Here is a 12,888-nt window from a genome sequence, read left to right as displayed (position 1 = left end):
CTTATTTTTTACCTTTAAAGTTGAACAGATTTTACCGGATGAGCATGATCTTACATGTACCTTTCTCTTAATCCATTTCTATTTTATTATGTGGTCCCTTGAAATTATATAAACTAATGCATTAAGTTTTAATTCAATACAATCCACCAAAAAATTAAGATGGTTTGAAATAAATAATTTCCAAGAGAATAATAATGAATTGAACTTTGTATTAAAATATTGTACAAATCAATGTGTTCTCAATTACTTAGAACCATTTTAACAAGACCTCGGACTTTCGTTTAGACGTGGTTATCTATTTCTTGCTTCAAAACAAGTTAAAAATGACGCGGTTTCAAGCGAAATATACACCGATTGCGCAGTCTTAGCTCAAAAGCCGGACAAATCTTGTTGATTTCAAAGAGCAATGACTGAATGGCCAGCAATGAAATAGACAGGGTTTCGTCACATTGCTGTTTGACACAACTACCCAAAGTCCAAGCTCTTGTTAAAATGGTTCTAATTCATACTAAAGCAATGGTCATACAACTACCGTTAGAAATGCTTACAGTAACGAACTCTATTCTTAATAATAATAATAGTAAAATGTTAAACTTCAAAATGTGTTGCTGAAAATATAGTAATTAAAATCAAAATCTACCATTAAAATTAGTACAACCAACTTGTTATTTTCTTCTTCGTTCTGTTATTTATGTTAACAACCAATAATGATTCAAACAACAATTACATGTATTATTTTAGTATATATACTTTGATGTAAATATTTGCTTTTATAGTGCAGTAGTTCTTGAGAAGTTTTTGTAAACTTTTAAAAAAAGACCTACATCCTATTTTCACGGTTTATTAATCAAATTTTAAAAGGGCTTTGCCTTTTTTAACAATTTAGAATTTCCTTCAATCAATAAGGATGCTGTGTATAATGTTTAATTTGGTTCAGTGGTTCTATAGAAGAAGCCAAAATGTGAAAACTTTAGTGAAGACGGACGGTCAGACGGACGGACGGGCTGTGAGATGGACGGACGACGGACATCAGGTGAGTTAGAAAAGCTAACTAAAAACTAAATCTAAATTTGCATTTTACGATTAAATCAATGGGCAATTGCGCCATCTTATTTCTCAATCTTCTTTTTACATGTAAAGACGCATTTCTTTTTTTTTTTAAAAATCGTTAAGATTAATGATAATTTTTTTTAAATACATCACACGTCCCAAAACGTATTAACCGAGGAGAACATTAATCAGTGTTACATTGTTTTCTTCCATTGCAGCCTGATTACTGCCAGTGATCATGATTTGCATTGAATTTCGCTGAACCTCATTACCTTTTTCTCTCTGTCCAACATATACTTTGGCTTATTGCTGTAATCCGAAGACCTCTTCTGCTGATTAATCTTTTAATAAGGCGAGCCAGCTTATCTTAACATCTAATAGACTGTCTCCATTTGTGAAAGGCTATCATTATATCGCTCATAACGTAGTTCATTAAACTGTACATCTTCGCCCACGGAGTATTTTCTCCCGTATTTATTCAGAAATTAATACAGATACCGACAAAACTAAATCATGAGCTAATATGATAGAACAAATTGTCTGCGTTTAAAGGGGTATGATCACGATTTTGGTCAAATTCTATTTTTCTGTTTTTATTATTTACAATGCTTTAGGAATATAATGCATTTCTAATGATCAAATGAAAATTGAGAGTCGGTCGTTGAGTTATCAGCAAGATATAGGGCTCACAGTCCTTTGTCATGTAAACAAGGCTCGTGCCCTGTTTTTGTTTACAGGGGTTCAATATACCATTAAAAAAAATTTCAAGCTGATTTGTTGATCTTCTTATTAATTTTAACCATAAATAAACAGTATCTAATTCATTTTAGGTATAAAACTGGAATTTTCACTTCAACATTCAAAATGTAAACAAAAGCTTTGTTTACATAGCAAAGAATTGTGAGCTCTGTCACTTGCTTACAACTCAACAAATGGCACTAACATGTTGGTTGTCTATCAAAAATGCCTTACTGAAGCATTGTAAATATTAAAATCGGAAAAATATTTTTTGACCAAAATCGTGACCATGCCTCCTTATATATAAATGCGCAAGCCTTGTACTTTCGAAAAAAGTACACCCAAAAGCATTAGTTAGCAATGTTTATTTAAACAATAAAATGCTTTCTTTGGTGATTCATGCAGAATATGAAGGTGGCGACATTGCAGAATAAATACATAACCCGCGGAATTGAAATTGTTTATATTTACACTTTCAGTGTTTTTGTCTGTGATAACACTCGAATCGGTTTTATTTTGTATTGTACACTCCAATAAATTCAAACGTCGTATTATTGGGTGATCAAATCTATCATAAAGCCCTTCCTTTTTCCTTAAATAGATTCGTACATAAATATGGAGATACTTTAAAGTACTCATGGAAAATACTAGGGTTGTTTGGAAGTTATTGAGACAGCACATATATTTAACAAATCATTGAGCAAAGTAATATTACAAAACAATTAATAATTTGTTTACGACGGTACACAAACAAGTCGATAATTGGGGTACAAATGATGTTGCGATGAGTTTGTGGTTGCTCTGGGTCAATGGATGTAGGCAAGTTTGTTAGCTTACCAGAAATGAATGATATCATGAACTGTTCATGTTAATAAAACGTATTCTGGTTTACTTTCTGGTGAAATTTCAAGGATTTATCTTTTTTCCCAGGGAGTACAAGGGAGTAAGAGTAAATGTCTCAAAAATTTTCGAACAACCCTCGTAATTACAACTACCGAGTGTAATTCCCGCTATTCCTCAAGGAAACTTATAGTTAATTTATAGCTCTACAGAAAGAGCTAGACTAGAATCTACACGCCCGTTTATCGATTGGTTAAATTTTACAGTAGCTGAACCTGACAAGAAGTCTACACGCCCCGTTTATCGATTGGTCAAAACCTATGCGACCTAAGAAAAATCACGGACTGCACGAAATAATTATGATGGTGTCATACTCAAAGCCTCCCAGGAGACGATTAAGACTGAAATACCTTAACATAATATAGTGGATTTGACTTACTTAAATTTATTAATTAGTTAAAAGAAAGATGTAAATATAAACAATAAAATACTTTCTTTGATGATTCATGTGGGTTATGAAGGTAGCGATCATTGCAGAAAATATTTACATAACCCGCTAATGTGGGTTATGTATTTTTTTCTGCAATGTAGCCACCTTCATAACTCGCATGAATCACAAAAGAAAGCATTTTATTGTTTAAATAAAGAGATAAAACAATTTTGTATCATTTTGAATTAGTTTAATATGTATTTAAGGATTAAGGAATCATTCTTTGAATTTTTATACTAAAAAATTAGTGCCAGTTTTAGATCTTGGCGCCATTTACTATGATATAATATTGGAAAGAGGGGAAATATTAAATGAAATTCTTTCTCGACGAAAATATGTTCATGTATTTTTTTCAAATTCATAAATTTCTGCGTCGAGGTTATTTATCATGTTCATCAATACTTTACCAAGAAACAACAAAAACAAGAAATAGTTTGCCAATTGATAATACAGTATAATGGTTGCTAACCTTGTGAATGAATGAAAAATAAACCACGCCAGAGAAACATTTGCTATGTGTACTTCAAAACCTCTTTTGAAAAGATGAAGGTTTTGTTATACATTTGAGCATCATTTAGATTTGTTCGGAGTACCAATTCTCAATGCCGATCTAATGCCTCTAAGCAATGTGGCATCATTCCCATTATTTGCTTTTTAATTGAACTTGTGTAAGAGAGGCGATAACTTTCATATCTAAACGTATATAAAGAGTACAATTCCAGTGAAGCTTCAAAATCATTAATATTTTAACTCAAGGCATACCTTTGAATTTCAAGGTTCATTTATGTTCTGTTCAAAGAGAAAAATGCAGATCGCTGACAAATACACAAACGTTCGCAGGTTGAACTTGTAAAACGACTCTAAAAGACGACGGAAAATAGTCACTTTTATATCCTGTTGATGAATCGTAAAGTAATTTAGATAAGCTAAGCTTCTCCGGACTTAGTGAAATACGAGTGTTTTGTGTATCCTTTTACTAGTAATTATCATCCTTTGGCCACTCTGTACCAGCAACTGTTTCTTTTTATTGGTATGTGAAAGTTCATCCTGTCAGCGAATCATACATGTATAACTTATCAGGAAAGTTGATTGACTATACCATCCATAGCAACAATGAAATACTTGTATAATCATTATTTTCTTACTGTGGTTTCATCAATATTCAAGGGTATCAATTTTCGTGGATAAAGTGAAAATCACATGTTCAAGGATATGTAAATTCGTGGAAAATGATCCTTTCAATACAAATTGATAGTAGAAATTGCACATCAATGAACATTTAATTTCATGGATAAACTTAAAAACGAAATCCACGAAATTTGGTATGCAACGAATATTGATTAAACCACAGTAAACTATATTTACATCTACCAAGTATAATTTCCTCTATTTCTTACGGAAAGTTATAGTTAATTCATAGCTGTATAGAAACAGCCAGACTGAAATCTACATGCCCCATTTATCGATTGGTCGAAATCTACTGCGGTTGAAAGTGATAGGACTGAGATTGACACGCCCTGTTTATCGATTGGTCTGAAGCTACAGCGAACTAAGTAAAATCACGGACAGCACGAAATAATCTTGATGATGCCAGACTCAAAGTCTCAGAGGAGACAATTTGGCTGTTTCTTTTAGCTAACGTACTTATGTACATTAACAGTAATTCGGTGAATTTTACTAACTTTTTCTAATCAATTTATTAATTATTTAAAGAAAGATGTAAATATAAACAATAAAATGCTTTCTTTTATGATTCATGCGGGTTATGAAGGTAGCGATCATTGCAGGAAAAATTTACATAACCCGCTAACGCGGGTTATGTATTTTTCCTGCAATGTCGCTACCTTCATATCCCGAATGAATCAAAAAGAAAGCATTTTATTGTTTAAATGAACAGTGCACTACATGTACGAATTTATTTGCCATTGGCATCGGAATCATATTTAAAGCGGACATGGACAGACGATTAGGGAACCATATCGTCGCAAAGTCGGCCAAGAAAAATAAATCAAACAACGAACAGCAATCTTTTTTTGACAATAACTGTCAGTTGTAAAGAAAATAAACGAAACAAAATTTATCAGTACTGAAAGATAGTTTATAAATCAACATATAAGTACATGTAGGTGTCTACTAGGGACGGTTTTACGATACAATACAATACAATAATATTTGTAACAATATAATCATAGATATACATGTACATAGCTGGATCGTCTAATATCTTGTTGCGACAAATTCATAATTTGAAGGCGATGTTTTTGGATTAACAGTTGACTATTGTAATAAAACTGTATAATATATCAATCTAAAAAAATGTAAGTTGAGATGTGCGAGAAATAAATCCATTGTTGAAATTGGGGAGGAAATATTTAAGTTATTCATCAAATATGACGTGATCATAAATAGAATTCCTAATGAAATCAAAGCACCACGAAATACAACACATGATAAATGTAGCACTGTTTACAGAATTATAATACATGTATACGGTAGTAATTTTATACAATATAATACATGTAATATGGAACTGACTCAACGTGACATTTATACACTTAATCGGTATAGGCTACAACTTACAACGTACATACAATTTTTCTTAAATACAGTGCGACAAAAGATTTTTCATCAAAGGATCAATTGTATATAACAAAAGACTTGACTTATGGGCCCGGTCATTCGTGCATATCAAACCGTATGATTATCTTACAGGTTTTTTGAGTAAAACGTAACTGTCGCGTACGTTTCAGATATCACAAGAAAACCGTAGTGATTGTTAATGTTGTGTTTGTCCAACAGCTATCGTGTTTGCTTAAGAGAAGCGTACGTCCTTACAAATTCGTAAAATGCACTTTCGTGTCTCGCAAGATTAACATAAATCCGCCCGCAGACCACCCGCAGAAGCACGTACACGTACGCTCAAATCTGCGTTTTCATAACTAAAATATATTCAGGTTGATTCAGATTGTCTGTTTTTAGCAAAATGACCAACCTCTGTTCAATCAGACCGTTTGTATACATGAACATGTTAATGTGTTTTTTATGCACTTAATCTTTCGTACCATATTAGTTGCACGATTTACCGACAGTTGAAACTTTTTCGAAAACTTTCTTACAAATCATCACCAGAAGCACAGAATGGAGTTAATAAATAAATTTAATTGAACTTAATTGCTCATCCTATGTTTTATGAAACCGTCATGTTGCATTTATAATTAGAACCATTGTAACAAGTCCTTGGACTTTCAGTAGGATGTAAATATCTATTTCTTGCGTCACAAGTTAAAATGACGCTGGTTTCAAGCGAAATATACACCGATTGCGTAACCTTCGCTCAAAAGCCAGACAAATCTTGTTGATTTCAAAGAGCCATTACTGAGTGGCCAGCAATGAAATAGACAGGCCTACATCACATTGCCGATTGACACAACTACCCAAAATCCAAGCTCTTGTTAAAATGGTTCTAAATGTGAGTGTCACTTTATCTGTGCGTGAAATTCTACAACAACCTTGATATGTTTAATAAGATTCAGTATTGTTTCCTAATTGAAAAAAAAAATAGCGGATCCGAGTTTCGTTCTATAATTCTGACGTTCATTTAAAAAAAAATTGAATGTCGGTAAATTATGCAACGAAAACCTCAGATTCAATTAAATTGAATTTAAACAATTCGTCGTTTGAGTTACCCCTAATGTATCCGTGGCCACGGTGACCTCTGAGTAATTTGAATGCGCCTTATAGTCCCGGTTCGACCTATTGTATGTTGACTCGCTTTTGAAAGTTGTCTGAGGAGGGGCCTTATTAAATTTCTTTTTCAACAAAATCCAGACCTTTTTGTTGCAAATATACGAAAAGAAAAGAAAAGCACCTTGAGATCCATTTAGAAACGTTACCAGAAAGCTGAAAAGAGACATTTCGAAAAACCCGTCTACCACCATAAAAAGCCAAGAAATTCCAGTCAATAAGAACAGCTTGAGGAATATAGAAAAATCGTCCCTGTCCTGTGAACTTTGAACCTTTGGTGTATTTCGGATAAAGTGAAAGGTTATAGAAAACAAAATTATGTTAAATAATATCTGCAGAGCTATCGGGGCTATAAAAGTTAAAAGTAAAGCTAAAGAACTAACGAGAAAACACTTGTTCCCCCCATATCCAAAGTTATTACCCTCCACGTGTATTTGTTCATGACTGAAATAGATGTTAATAACAACTGGTAGAATTGGTAAAACATATGACATGCAACAGTAACGGCAAATAAGCTTCCATTCGTTCGATCTATCGCCTTGGACTAGTGAACTTCCGACGAACAACTTAAACATATGGAAACAACACACGTTTGTACAAACAAAGACCGAGATCCAGAAATAATGGGTGAGACTACCAACCAAAACACATCCCAGATTGTCGCTGATATAAGAACGAACTAAAAACAGTAACTGGGCAAAGAGCAAAGAAAACGAGAAACACATGATGTTTTTGCCAGGAACTGTACGCAAAACCGGTAATGTACAGTAAGTTACGAAAGTTATCAAGGAACATAGCAAGGACAAAATGGTAACAACCAACGTTAGAATAGTTAGAACTGTCTGCAAGGCCGTGGTTGTTTCTGATGAAATGAAGATATATGAATCTGCACATATTTGAATCGTGCCATCGTTATTTTCAACGAATTCATTGACGAAGAAGTTCCGTTCTATTTCGGGTACGAATACCTCTAAACGATTATTACCAAATTCATATTCACTTGAATCTAGCTCTATTTGGGAACATACCAATAGTTTGTTAACGTCAAAAGTGTGAAAACTTTCATAAGAGACACTTTCTACGATCTGGTATTTATGGACTACACACTCCTTTTGTGAATTAGTCATACTTTTTCGAAGTGGTAAATACCAGGCTTCTACACTTTCTTCGAATTGAATACTGTTACCTCCAATTTGGGTTTGCCATTCTGTAAAATTTAACAATTTGTTTTCTATTTCGGTCCTATTTAATTTCTCTTTTACGTCAAATCTACGGATTTTAATTTCAATATAAACTAAAGCTTCCGTAGTAGAATTTAAGTCGGGGTTTCTTACGAACTGACAAGGTTTACGCACGTAGAAATGCGTCTGCAGGCTGTCCATCAGCAACAATGCATTGTCTAGTCGGAGATACTCGATAAAATTATATAACAGAGAATATAGTCCGTTAAGACTTACAAATTCGTATGTAATAAGGGCCTTAAACGCTAAAGCATACTGGAGTGTTTCGACCTCGTTGATTAAAGGAATACAAACACCATGACGCAAAAACTTTCCAAGTGAACATCTTAATTTTCGGCATTTTTTCTGAAAAGAAAACAAAGTGTGCATTTAAAATATCACTTTGGTGAAGTCCTCGTTATGAACATTTCTTTAAAAAATAAGTCACGTGAACAACTTACCTTAAAAGGGTCATACATTTCCTCCGCATTGCAAAAGTCTGCTCTCACTGCTTTGTCTTGCCTTGGGACTTCTAATATTGAAAATAGCTGTCTATAAGATGTTTTGTAGTCCCCCGCAAGATACATGGACCTGTCTCCATCTTCAGGTGGTACAATATTATTACAAGTTCTACAAAATGCATTCTTAAAGGGATATTCCTTTGGGTCAAGTAAAGCAACAGCGCAGCGGAACTTGTAGAAAATGGCTCCGTTCCTTACATTTTCTATATCTATTGTCCAATTACCTGTCACATTGCATTGGGATATTGGTTCCTCCAAAAACTCACTATTGCATAAATCGCAAATGATATTTCGGTACATTGTATTTTTGGACTGTGCCATTATATTCATCGTAGGATTTTCACAAAGAGCAATGGAGTTTTTACTTACAGTTGTGGCTAGCCCGGTAGCGTTGCATCTATTAATCGTTGGTTTAACATTGCATGTGTCGATTTGAAAACTAGTTTTAAAGTTTATAAAACAGTTAATTTGTTCAGCATAGTCAAAAATGGATTTCATCGACTTATAAAGTTTAGGGAAAAACACCTGTGGACAAACAAACGATACGTTCCACGGTTTCATGTATGCGATGCTCTTATTGATAACATCAGTTTTGTCGCTACACAGAAAACAATATGAATTTTTGTAGACTTTTTTATCCCGTACATTGATAACTGGTATGTGAAGAGTGTCATAATCGTCCGATTCTTCGCACCTAAATTTTACAAATTTATCTTCATATCCCACTGGGCATCTACTAATAAGAAAAACGGGCTGAATAAAAGCGTTTTGTGGGGTTTTCCCCAATGTTGGAAGAATACAGGACCATCTGTGGTGATACGCAGCATCTGGACAACATGACATGGTCAGATAACAGTCTTGCGCACATGAGCAGGTCCTCTTTCCCCTCAATGCCGGATAGATTTTCTCTAGTTTATGGTCTTCATTGCACCAGTCTTGATAGCCACCAGAACTGAGGTATTCCATATACAATGACTTCAGATCGACAGGTTTGTCTGGACTAGTTGTGTTTGAAATGTTTCTTAAAAGGATAATCTCTTGTATTTGTATTAGCAAATTGCTAGTTAAGAAGTCGATATTTGCTATATAATCGCCATTTTTGGATTCATAACTTTCAGATAAAATTATGTCTGCATCTGTCAGTGTCAAGCCTTGCATACATTTCTCATTTTTGATATCACAAAGTTTTCCATTTTCGTCTTCATAGGAAAAACTTTCGTTTACTTTCTGTTTCGATGAAAACTGTTCTCTGATCGCAGCATCAATATTGCAAAGGAAGCAGAAAACGTTTTGAAAAGCCCCGTATGGTCTCCAGTAGTTTAGGCAGGCGGTTTCCAAGTCCTCATCTCGTCTGTTCCACAGTCCAGTGACATTACATTTACTAATGACCGTCTCTTTGTTGCAGGATTGCGCCTTGTAGGGTGGTTTAAGATTAACAGTACAACGCCTTTCCTGCATTCCTGACATTAATTCGGAAAAATCCGAAAAAACGCTCGGGTCTATCGATATATTTGGACAGGAAACATCGAATGACCACGGAACAGTTTGGTTTTCTCCATGACATCCGGCACAAGTTTTACTTGCGTATGAAATTCCGGTTTTCATTGATGTAACAGGTATTTGAGTCCGGAAGTTCGTCAAGGTAAAAGAAAATAAACAGGGCTTAGGTTCGCTTACTCCATTCTCCATTGGACAACGTGACAAAACATTGTGAAAAGCATCGCTAACGTTGTTCAAGTCATGAATTTGATGTTTTGTTTGAATACAAGTACTAAGAGAAATGTCAGGGCAACAGTTTCCAAGTATGAAGCATTCTTTGACACACGAACACGAAGGACAAATTGTTGAAAACTTCTCATCTATGAAGTTCTCAAACATTTCGTCTTTACCGTTATTTTCGGAACAGAGTGTGTTGACTCCGCAAAACTCTATATACTGTCTGGCAACGTCAGACACGTTTTTGAATTTTCCAATCCAGCAAACCACAGACGTAAATAGACACGCCATGTGAATAAATCTCCAAATTTTCATCATTCTGTCAAAATAATGTTTACTAGTAAATTATTTTACAGGACAGACCTGATGTCTTGTAAAGAATAGAATTTCATTATTCAAACTTTTTACATATTACTTGATTATTTGTAATAAAAGATATTTACATTTCAAAAGGGTTTTTTTTTTACACACCAGAATTAGAATTTCCCTCATAAATATTCAGATTCAGGAAATCATTGAAAAAATTCGCATTCAAATGAAATATAATTCATGTGATTTGTATTAGGAAAATATACAGCTAAACAAGGATGAAATTTTCAATTGCGATACGTGTATTAAAATTAAATAAAGGGTTGATTAATTTTGTGTAGGAAGTTATGCCAAATGTTCGTGAAGATGAGCGATGGAATTTTAAAAGAAGAAAAATTTGATCTGCAAGAATTTCGTCATTTTTACAAAATGCAAAAATTCCCTCAGATTCACTGTGCAATTCAAAGTAAAGTTGACGGACGAAGAATAAGGGAAAATGTCTACAGTACTAGTACAATGAAGGAAAGATAAAATACAAAATCAAAAAATAGAAATACCACATGTTTCTGTCTAAAAATATTTTCAAAGCTGTTTCTCTGTTATTGATAATATTACCAAAATATCGATTTTAGCGCTTCAGCAAATTGATACACATTAGGTAATTCCGGTGGGCGATTTCAGTAAATACATTTTTTAAAAATCTTCAAATAGAGTCATATTTAGGACGTCAATGCCCATTTTGGTTTAACTGTGGTCTGCACGTGCACTTCAATGTTTAATTGAGATAGATAAAAGGTCCAATTAGCAAAACATAAAGTGATGCTCTAAAAGGCACCAGAAATACCCGGTATAGTTTTTTAATACTGTTACAGCATTGGAACAATTCAAGAACATAACAGAAGTATGTACCGGCCAAAAAGAAGTACCCTCGTATGTTGCGAGTCAAATATCTTTGTTGTTTGATTCTAAGACAAAAGTTAAAGGTTCGGTCTCAATAAAAGCATTAGCTAATTTTCTTCTTCTTCTTCATGTTTGGTAATAAAAAAAATCCTATACCGACTATATTTGCTTTCTAAATGGCGCGTTAAGGCAATCAATTTGAGAAAGAATTTTGAAAACTTGTAAAAGGATTATTTTGTGTATTCAAGGCTTCTTATGTACCCATATTCTTTGTTTTATCAAGTCAATTTTTCCATCTTAATAAAAAAAAAAGCAAAAGCCAATACTTAAAAAACATATATATAAAAATCATATTTCTCCCTAAAACTCAACAAAGAAAAGGAAGAAAATAAATAAAACAACAAACACAAAGACAACGCAAAAAATCATAAAAATTAAAAAATATCTACACACCTCTTGCGGTCTGTTTGTCCTGACCGGAAGCATGAGTAACGCAGCTCTCTGCAATGATTGCGGCGCCTGGTCTGTGCGCTTACCAGTATATATATACTCATACTGAATGCGGCTGGCAAAGCTGTCAGTCAGTGTCAAATATTGATCAAGTGTTCATGGAAGGCAGACTAAACTAGAGCATTACATAAATCGTATTTAAAGTGCTGACCAAAATCACCTACATGTACTTTTATATCGTTTGTCTTTCCCAAAGTTTACGTTTTTATTTTGTTATGTTTTTTTCATTTTACATATAATGATAATTGTCTAATGTCAATGCATTGCATTCTTATACAAAACGAAAAATAAAACAAAGAGCGTTGATTTCAACTGTATCATTCCATTATCGTTGTTTTCATTTTGAGCTATTTGAACAAACTCTATGGTTAAGATCTGGAACCAGTTGGGATTGGAAAATTATTTTCAGTCTTTCATGTTTTTATTAGTTCCGTAATGTTTGATTGCGTCATGAAAGTTACCAACTAATCAAGAGACAAAAATCGCAAAAAACCCCCAGAAAACAACTTCATAATTAATATTATCACCCAAACTTTGTTTGTAATCATTTATTAGAACGAATCGATCGATCGATTAGTATGCGTCTGATCGGAAGCTATAATCGGGTATCCGTACATTGTCCCTCTTTTCCCGCCCCCATTTTGTTTTATGTCGAAGTTTATATACCTCAGATATTGCAAAATTATGTTAGGTGCATGTCTGGAAAAAAGTACTAGGGCATAAATAGGTAGAATATATTATGCCCCAATAACAAAGGATGAACAATGTTGGTATAAAGCATTTTAATAATTATTTTTTGATATTCCGAATTCTAGTTACTAGCATGCGTTCATAAAAGTCGTCTCCATTG

The 12,888-nt window shown here is 33.7% G+C and overlaps 1 protein-coding gene across 1 annotated transcript; it reads right to left on the bottom strand.

Moving 5' to 3' along the window:
* Window positions 1–4,847: 4,847 nt before the first annotated feature.
* On the bottom strand, window positions 4,848–12,053 carry LOC105331170 (uncharacterized). Its single transcript, XM_011433262.4, has 3 exons — window positions 11,982–12,053; window positions 8,544–10,638; window positions 4,848–8,448 (listed from the first exon to the last, which is right to left on the bottom strand). The coding sequence occupies exons 2-3, from the start codon at window positions 10,635–10,637 to the stop codon at window positions 6,769–6,771; spliced, it is 3,774 nt and encodes a 1,257-aa protein (XP_011431564.4). The 5' UTR covers window position 10,638; window positions 11,982–12,053; the 3' UTR covers window positions 4,848–6,768.
* Window positions 12,054–12,888: the final 835 nt, after the last annotated feature.

The sequence above is a fragment of the Magallana gigas genome, chromosome 7 (genome assembly GCF_963853765.1).
Source record: "Magallana gigas chromosome 7, xbMagGiga1.1, whole genome shotgun sequence".
Classification (NCBI taxonomy): Eukaryota; Metazoa; Mollusca; class Bivalvia; order Ostreida; family Ostreidae; genus Magallana; species Magallana gigas.
Note: the sequence above shows the minus strand (reverse complement) of the source record. Positions and strands in the feature narration are given on the sequence as shown.